This window comes from Telmatherina bonti, assembly GCF_933228915.1.
Source record: "Telmatherina bonti genome assembly, chromosome: 19".
In the NCBI taxonomy this organism is placed as follows: Eukaryota; Metazoa; Chordata; class Actinopteri; order Atheriniformes; family Telmatherinidae; genus Telmatherina; species Telmatherina bonti.
Window position 1 is genome coordinate 25,549,743 of NC_136617.1, and position 10,000 is coordinate 25,559,742.

The window sequence follows — 10,000 nt, forward strand, 5'->3', positions numbered from 1 at the left end:
ATCACATATACTGTATGTAAAACCTCCAACATCATGCAGCTGCAGGAATCAGAGTTGGAAGCATCCTTTAAATGTTTCAGTAGCTAAAAATACCTGGGAATAGTGCAAAATATCATTTTTTTCTCAATAAAGTTCTTATATATGCTTTTTTGGGCTCAGGTTTTATAACATTTTTCTGCCTGAAATATTACATTTTTAATATTTTTTGGTCGTTGTATAAAGATTTTATTCTTTTTTAAAGGCATGTCTTTATTATGATAGTACATTCCATGATGCATATTAATGCCTTTCAAACATGTTGAAAAAGTCAGCCACTTCCATTTTTTAACAGATAAAGACTTTACTTATCAGAAAAGATGGGAAAAAATGTAACTCTGGCATCCATGCTTGAGGCTGCATCGAATGAAGTTGAATTAAAATATCCAACCTTGAGCATTGGCATAAGGCACATATTAATGATTTAGAATATTACTGACAGCAACACTGCTCAGAGATAATTATTAAGTTTTATTTTTGGTTAACACAAGGCACCATCTGCTTCAAGATTCTCTGCAGTCATGTTGAAAAAAAAAAAAAAAAAATAGAAAAACCATCTAGTAGAATGTCTTGCTTAGGGCCATGGTCGTTGGCCCCAAAGAGATCAATTAATCGTGGATCACAGTGATTCACAGGGTTCATATCTACCTGAAGTACTGTTTTTTTCTACACATCTCACATCTCCCCCTGCAGCCAGGCAGAACTCTCTGACAGGCAACACTTTTCTCTGCAACCTCCCCTGACAGGGTGAGAACATATCCATCAAAATGAGGCTGCCGCAGCAGACAAGTTTGGCGCTAGACAACCTGTCAGACTGGGTTGTGTTTCACACCGCACAGCTTTGCCCCCATTTCATCTCTCTGGCCATGTTTTACACCTTTTCTAAACCCTCATTCGACCTTCCCAACTCATTCTCTTTAAAAACCAAATACATATTTCAGTAAGTTCCCAATGTTTGAAGTTTCTTGTTCTCTTTTACGCAAATTCTGTTTCACTCAGCAGGAAGTGTCAAGGATAATATTTGAAATAAGCTCTCAGGTGACTTGTTTACATCTCATGAGTGACAGTTCAGGTATATTCCAGGCTTTTAGCTGTTCTAACACTGTTTTTGACATATCTTTCCTGCATAACCCTCTGTGCATTCCCTTTGTTTCCACAGCTGTACAATGCCCGCCCGTGCATGTGGATGATTGGAAGTTTCCTCAAACGGCACAACACAACATCACAGGTGAAATCAGGAGTGAAAGAACACATTGTTACTATGGTTTAATTCAGCTGGGTGCTAATCAAATTCCTATCATTGGTAGGTTTTAATTTGGTCAGGCGATTCTCACTGTACAAGAGCACAGATGTCAAGAAAATACGCAACCCTCGAGGTCCCGTCATTCTCCGCCTAGGCAAGACGGCACTCTTACGACCAACCGAGTAAGTGCACCTGCCTTTTCTGTTTCAGCACCTTGCTGGTTTTCCTGAAAACCATAAGAGGAAACACATCTCACACAAGCCAGTTGCATACACTTCGAGGTGGTAGGAAGGGTGTTACAGGAAGAAAAACAAAGTGAAATGTGTAGGATTTGTCAGCACTCTGTGACCCTGTGCTGACAGTCTTTAGATACATGTCTGAATCAAAGCAGATCGCTCTGGATCCCCTGTGGCTGTCCCGTATCTGAAACTTCACCAGACATGTTTGAGCTGCCTGGCTGTTGAATAAAATAGCAAGCACTGGTCAGGCGTTGATTGCATTTGCAGAACCGCTTACTACCCCCTCAGCAGTTACATTGGCTTGTAAAGCTGAACTTTCACAGCCTTTGGCTTTTTTTATTGTAGCCACATGTGCTTATTATAATAACGGAGCGTTCATGATGATTTTGAACGAACATGTAATTGCAGAAGTGACGTCTTAATTAGTAGGATTGAAGCAGATGACGGGGAAAGTAAAGGACTGTAAGAGTTAGAATGTATTAACAGGATCTGAGAGCTTGTCTTGAACTTGCTTTTGGTTAAAAAAAAAAAAAACCTGCAGGTGTAAAATCCAACAGCCCATCATTTCTTTGCACTTATGCATTTTACAAAGTAACTGGGTTTAGATTGTCATGGAAATTTTCTTACCGTTTCCTTATATGTGTTGCGCTCTGTTTTTTTTTCTCTCTTTTCCTGTATTTCTTGTGAATTCCTGCTATACTCTCCATTAATAAAGCTGTTTTTCAGGACTTGCCAAATAGGTCAGCACAGAGTATTTCATTTCTCTGTCTGCTGATGTGAGCTCAATTGAGGATTAATTTACTTACCAAACATTCTTCCCGGTTCAGACATTTTGTCCTAAAGAGTCAAATATATTGTCTGTCACAGCTTAGCGACAAGTTGTTCTTATGAAAGAGGGGAAAAAAAAAAAAAAAAAAAAAAAAGCCTGTCACTTCTTAAGAAATCAGCATCGGTGAAGAAAACAAAATACATCATGTTTTTGTTTTTTCTTCAAATCATACAGAAGAGAGGACAGAAACACTACTCTCTGTCTGTTATTTGTTGCTGGTATTGGATTTTGCTTGGGAGCGGCTCTTATTGAAATTTTGATTCCACCGAGAGCTTCGCTGTCAGTTTTATCAGCGAAGCATGCTACCTGGGTGACTTGTGTTTGACTGAGACAGAAAATAATCAATGTTTGAACACCAGCTTCTCTTGTTGACTGCCTTTTTTTCATTCCTTTCATTTTGTCTCTTTGTATATATACAACTCATCGACTTTTATTAATGTGTTTTATGTTCTTTTTTTCCACTTACTTCCCAAGATCTTATAAAGTAATTGTAAAGTCTTTTTTTTTTTTTTTTTTGTAGTTTCCTTTCTTCTTTTGCCTATAAGTAGTGGTACATCTCAGAAAATTCGAATATTATGAAAAAGTTTGATATTTTTTGTCAGTCATTTCAGAATGTGAAACCCATATATCATATGGATTCATTATACATAGAGTGAAACATTTCAACCATTAATTCTGTGAAATTTTAATAATTGTGGCTTATAGATAAAAAACCCAAAATACAGTGTCTCAAAACATTAGAATATTGTGACAAACTTTAATCTTGGAAAGTCATGGTGTCACAGCCTAATTAACTAATGAACTCAAAACACCTGCAAAGGTATCCCAAACCTAAATGGTCTCTCAGTCTGGGTCAGACTGGGGTCATGGGGAAGACTGTTGACAGATTTCCAGAAGACAATCAATTACCCTCAACGCGGAGGGAAAGCCACAAAAGGTAATTGCTAAAGAAGTTGGTTGTATTCAAGCATAATGATGGAAAGTTGAATGTAAGGAAAAAGTGTGGTAGGAAAAGGTGCACCAGAAAAAAGGGTTAACCACAGCCTTGACAGGATTGTCAAGCAACATCTATTGAAGAATTTGGGTGAGCTTCACAAGGAGCAGACTGAAGCTGGACTCAGTGCATCAAGAGCCACTATGGACAGACAAATCCTAGACATGGGTTACAAATGCTGCATTCGTTGTGTCAAGCCAGTTCTGAACCAGAGATGTCAGAAGCGTCTTACCCGAGCAAAGGAGAAAAAGGACGGGACGACAGTGGTCAGTGCTCAGTGGTCCAAAGTCCTCTTTTCAGATGAAAGCAAATTTCGCCTTTCGTTTGGAAATCAAGGTCCCAGAGTCTGGATGAACAGTGGAGAGGCACAGAATCTGTGTTGCTTGAAGTTCAGTGTGAAGTTTCCACAGTCAGTGATGATTTGGGGAGCCATGTCACCTGCTGGTATTGGTCCACTGTGTTTTCTGAAGTGCACAGTCAACACAGCCATCTACCAGGACATTTTAGGGCACTTCATGTTTCCTTCTGCTGACAAACTTTATGTAGATGCCAATTTCATTTTCCAGCAGGACTTGGCACTTGCCTACACTGCCAAAGGTACCAAAAGCTGCTTCAATGACCATGGTGTTACCGTGCTCGATTGGTCAGCAAACTCACCTGATTTAACTCCATAAAGAATCTTGGGGTATTGTCAAGAGGAAGATGAGAGACACCAGACCAAACTATGTAGATGACCTGAAGGCTGCTATCAAAGCAACCTGGGCTTCGATTACACCTGAGCAGTACCACACACTGATCGCTTCCATTGCCATGCCGCATTGACGCAGTAATTCATGCAAAAGGAGGCCCAATCAAGAATGGAGTGCATGAAAATGCAGAAATAATGCTCCAATTTGTAGACTGAGGAAACTGGTGACTAAACCAGGAACCTTGAAAGTTGGAGGGCAAACACTACCTATTGAAATTTGTCCACAAATTAGCAAAATGAGTAGAAAGTGGGGTTTCTGTATACTATCTTACTTTGAGACATGTACTCTGGGTATCGAATCATCAGTCTTCCAAATTGAATGTGCATATGTGCATGTGTGTGGGCCGCATTATGTTCCATCCATTTTCTGCTGCTTTATCCGGGGTCAGGTCGCGGGGGCAGCAGGGAAGCCCAGACTTCCCTCCCCCAAGCCACATTTTAAGCTCTGCTGGGGGGATCCCAAGGCGTTCCCAGGCCAGCTGAGAGATAAAAGCCCTCCAGCGTGTCCTGGGTCTCCTCCCAGAGGGACGTGCCCGGAACACCTCACCAGGGAGGTGTCCAGGAGGCATCCTCACCAGATGCCTGAGCCACCTCAACTGGCTTCTCTCGATGCAGAGAAGCAACAGCTCTACTCTGAGCCCCTACCGGATCACCAAGCTTTTCACCCCATCTCTAAAGCCTGTTACATACTCCACGAGAAGCAAGAACTTTTTTCTTGTTATCGAGGCTCCGAGAAGAAAATGACGTCATTTTGTTCTCGCGGACGTGTTTGAGGACAGTTCTTGACACACCGGGCTAGCAGAACTTTTTTCTTGCGGGGCTGCGAGAAGTATCGTGTGATTGGTTGGACATTGGAGGTGGGCGTCGTTAACACAGAGAAAGCATGAAGCGGAATTGCTGCTTCCGTGTGTTTGCTGTTGCCGGCATGTGGCAATAAAACACTTGGACCCAGCCGCGTGCACAACCCGGCCTGCCGCGGACGAAGTTGCTTGTTAAATATGAAACTAGAAACTCGGAGAGCGGAAACCTCCACCAAGCACAATGTTTAAGAATCCTTTTAAAACATTCCTGGATCCAAACGGTGATCCTGATCACCACCAGAATTTAATCAGTTCTTCATTTTTACATTTGCAACAACTATTGAAATATTTATAAAATCCCTCCATGACCTTTTAAGTTATCTTAAGCAAAAAGACGCCGGGGAAAACAACCTCTGCGGCGGAGGTAACAACCGGGCTCATTGCACATAAAGCAGACATCTGCCCCCTGCAGTGATCCCTCCCCACTGCACGTTTGACTATTTCATGTCAAAATATTCAGGTTTTCTTTTCAATATTGTGCATGTTAATATTGCAGTAACCATACATGGCCAATAGAATTTTTGCAGCTGTGAGCAAATTCCTTTCTGAATGTATTCTCTTCTACTGGGTTTTACCCACCCTCCAGAGCTTATATATACTCTTATGTTTGGGAAGCAGGTTAATAAATGGCTTCCAGCCAGCTAAGGCACTCTGTCACTCAAGAGGCTTTTTAATTCATCACAGCTGAGTTTGATTGAAGTGTTAGACGGGTGTACAGTAATTGGAAAGAGGTTTTTTTTTCTTTTCTTTGCCTCGTGTCTAAAGCTAATCCATTCACCAAATCCAGGCTAACACCAATGAGTGACAGCCAGATAAAGACGCTTGTCTCCCATCTCTGTCAGTTGTCTGTTGAGGCTGAAATAGACACCACTCACATCTGGTCACATGGATTCCAGTCTCAGCAAAATGAGATCTGATTATTTTGCCTGTTTCTATGCAACTAGATGTTGAAAAAATTCTGGAGTATTATGGAACAAGGCCAAACAGCAGTTGTTTACAACCAAATTGCAGTACATTTAGTGAATACTCCCACAGCAACATTTAGAGTTTGTTTACACTTTGCTGTTCTTAATAGATTATATGAGATGTTGACCACAACTGTGCAAATAAATTAGAGGTAGCCACAGGTGATTGTGCAAAGGTGAAGGCTGGAATGATTGTAAACAGTTTCTCTGATGTGGGAGGGTAATGAAGGAAAATATGGGTCAGTGTGAAAAGAAATGTATACTTTTGGAGAGTAATTGCTTTCCAGGTGAATATTGAATGTGTGGCTCACCAGATGTGTCCAGAGACCCGACGCTGAATGCAAATTTGGCTTAATTGTGAAATTATTCATATTGTTTAAATTACAAAAAAATAAGAGGAAAGAGGAACCGGAAAACACAAAGTATAGTAAAGGCATTTGTTACGTGTAGTTTGACTTCTTTCTTCCATGGTGGCATAGTGGTTAGCATTGCAGCCTCATTGCATTCCAGCATTGCTTGTTCAATCTTTGCCAAGGGGGAGGTTTGAACATATTTGAATGTTCTGTATGTGTGTGTATGGGCTCTCTGTGTGTACTCTGACTACCCACAAGACATGCATGTTAGATTAATTACTCTGGTTATCTGATCAATTATCATGTGCAAGTCACTTAAGATAAAAAAAAAAAAAAAAAAAACGTCTTCCAAATGATTAGACGAGACACATATCAGATACCGGCTGTTTAAAATTCCCACCAGTTGTTTGTGTGTAATAAACCCAAAGGCACAGGCCTGAGCTACTAAAAGTAATTGATTCTAGCACACTTAGAACCCAATGTCTGGGTGCCTATACATGTCTCCAGGTGGTATTCCCTACTTGAAGTAGAGGTCTGCTTTTTTTTCGCCATTAGATTTCCTCTCCCTCCTCCCCTGCGCCTCTTGGGCTCACACTGATTTTCCAGTTGCTCTCTAGCGCTATATCTTTTTTTTTTTTTTTTTTTTTTTTTTTTTAAACAAAGGAGCCAGAAGTAACTTTCTCTGAGAGCTGGGCGATCTGAATCTGTCTTGGCTGTACTGAGTGATTTATCTCTTAGCTGTTGTGGTGTGTGTTTGTGTGTCCATAGGTTTAGATTTTTTTTTTTTTTTTTTTTTTTTTTTTTTTTTTTTTTGCAAGAACCCTGAACGTAATAGGCAGAGGTGCAGTACTTTCACCTTAAAAAGTCGATATTTTTTGTGAGCGGTTTTGTGCCCTGCAGCTCATTTCTCTAATCGACAGCGGAACAACTCTGTTTCCCTGTCAGTGGCTGTTTGGCATTTCACGTACTCTCCTTTTCCTTCCTCAAATTGTCTTTCTACGCATTTCACCATGGATTACTTATTACAGTCCAATTTTTATCCATTTTCAGTTTTAACTCAGATTTCTTTGACCCCTATCTGTAGTTTTCCGTCCCTCTGTTTGCTATTTTTCATCTGTCTTCTCAAGTACATTTTTTTTTTCTTATTCACCTTTTTCCCCACAAGTCTTCCCTCTGTTTTGACATCCTGTAGCCGGCTGTTTTCCCTTGGATCTTCACTCAGTCATAAATCACTGTCACCCCACTTCTAGGAGTGGGGGAACCAGCTGCCAGCATCAACAATTTTGCATGCATATCTGTCTGTGTGTGTGTGTGTGTGTGTGTGTGTGTGCATGCAATGAAAAGGAAAAAATCAAAACGGAGCAAGACAGAATGTTTCAAAGTGTTTACCATCCCAGTGAGCATGCACAGGGCTTGGTTTTGAACCCTTATCTCTCAACACATCTATAGTACACACCTCCATGGACAGTGTGTGCAGGCTACGTTGCATTGGTACGCATTAATGACCTTGACCAAAACTGAAGGATGATGCCTGCCAGATCATATCTGCTATAAAAGTTAATTCCAGAAGGTCACACACAAAGGCTTTGCATTGTAGTTCCTGCTTTAGTCTCAGGATCTATGTGGAAAGAATGCATAATGTTTATAAGGGAAAATGGATTGAAGAAATGGCAGAGAATATATACAGTCTGTACATACTCACACAGGAGTAAAGCATAGTGGGAATACAAGCATACAAAGAATTATTTTGTATCTGTGCTCATAAAAATGTAGTCAAACTTTTCCCATCCTCAGGCTTGAAGATAACCGGCATAGAGATACATATGGCTTAGTTTTTATTGAGGGTTCTTTCATTGATGTTTTCCCAGATAGTATGGTTTGTTTGGCGTAATGTGAATGCTCATTAGTACTTAGTTGTGGACCTAATGTTAGTAAACCCTGGTGTGGTTTGCTTAAAGTGTGAAAGGACTTCTTAGTAAACCAAAGAGAGGAAATTAAGTAGAGTGCATTGTAGAACAACTTACTTGACAAACGGCTAATTAGCCTGCTGCTCATACTGGCCGGCTTTTTGTTAAACCACCTTATATTTCAACACCAAGGTAAAGAAATATCTCCAGGACTGCATAAATTTGGTGTAGTTCCACAGTTTTCTTGCTGCGAACAAGCTGGCTCAAGTGGAAAGAGTTCTGTTTTTGGTTTAATTCCTAATGTGATGTTTTTTTTTTCCTTCTGTGGCTTTATTCCTTCTTGGTCTGAGGTCTTTCTGGACAGTACCAGTACAGCACCAAACAAGCAGTTGTTAAAGGTACAGCCTTTCCCAGCAGAACTTCAACGTCCAATCCATGTGTGATTGGACCTTTAGATTATTGCAAAAATATTTGCATGTAGTGAATGAATGTAACTATCAAGGTAGAGTTTTATGAAACAGCTTTGTGGGCTGTTTGAAGAGCTTGATTTGTTCATTTGAATTTAAAACACTTCTTTTTTTCTTTTTTTTTCAATGTAGCTGTATAAATAAATGCAGCAACGCATACAAACTAGTTTAGTTAGACACCTCAAGCTGCTTTACTGGTTCTCACATGATCGGCCTGGCACTCCAGATTCATTCTTTCATTTTCCATTCCACTTAGTCAGGTTTATGGGGAAGCCTATCTCAGCAATAAGCAGGCGTGAGACAGGAAACACGCACCTTGTACGGGTTGTACAGGTCACTAGTCCATTTTGTCACAACACTCTACATACTATTTATCATTTCTGGTCCTCGGCATCATGCTTGCTGCCCCTCAACACTGTGCAGTGCATGTTTTTCAGCCTGTATACCATCCTAACATCCACTTGTACTCATCACTTGAGCAATGTCAGTATCAAGTCAGAGGTTTATTAATGAATATAATATTTTATTTAGTTTGTTTCTTTTTGCCTACATTTAGTAAGAGACATTAGGTGGGGAGTCATAGTTGTCTGTCCTTGTGTGTGTATGACTGTGAAAGAGAACGAGAGTGTTTTACAGCTGTTGTGTATATTACGGTGTGTGAAGGCTTGTTTTATTTTAATCTGCACAGCTTGGTTTTATCATGTAAAGCACTTTGTGTTGCCTCTGGGATGAAAAGCACTTTAGAAATAAAGTTTGATTTGAAGCAATGATGCATAAATGTTCACATGTAAGTTGTATGACTAAGCTATGGTTGTATATTACATCTATAAACGATTTTCAAAATGACTTTTCCATTTTTAACTCGTCAGGTTTTCACATTTAGCCATTTTGTGTCATTTAAACTCACACATTAAGAGAGGTCTCATTCCTTTTTAATAAAAGGTACTTTCTTATTAAACTTGCTCACTTTGTATTTGCAATATATGAATATGTTTTATTTATTTATTTATTTTTGCAATCTGGCTTTTGAACCTGTGTGTTGCAGTCAGGTGTTCCCTCATGGCTTACCTGATGAGTTTACCCTGATATTTACCCTGGCTTTGAAGAATGCGGCCCTCAGGGACACCATCTACCTCTTCCAGATATCAGATCAGCAGGGATACCCGCAGGTGAAGTCCACTCTTTGTTCCTCTTGTTACTCACCCCTCTACTTCTGTTTCCTGCTGTCACCATGCCTTCCCTCCTCCCCTTTCACTCTCTTTATTGATCTTTCACCTTTTAATCATCCCACTTTTTCCCTCCCTTCTTTTTGGCTCCCACTCATCACGCTTTTGCATAGTCATCCACTTTCCCTTTCGA

The 10,000-nt window shown here is 40.2% G+C and overlaps 1 protein-coding gene across 4 annotated transcripts in view; it reads left to right on the forward strand.

Annotated features, from left to right (window-relative positions):
- Window positions 1–10,000, forward strand: part of col16a1 (collagen, type XVI, alpha 1) — a 90,176-nt gene that overhangs the window by 24,238 nt on the left and 55,938 nt on the right. For all 4 annotated transcript variants that reach the window (XM_079258905.1, XM_079258908.1, XM_079258907.1 and 1 more), the window contains 3 exons: window positions 1,196–1,264; window positions 1,344–1,461; window positions 9,687–9,810. In XM_079258905.1, the coding sequence (XP_079115031.1) occupies window positions 1,196–1,264; window positions 1,344–1,461; window positions 9,687–9,810 (311 nt within the window). The remainder of the gene's footprint in view (window positions 1–1,195; window positions 1,265–1,343; window positions 1,462–9,686; window positions 9,811–10,000) is intronic.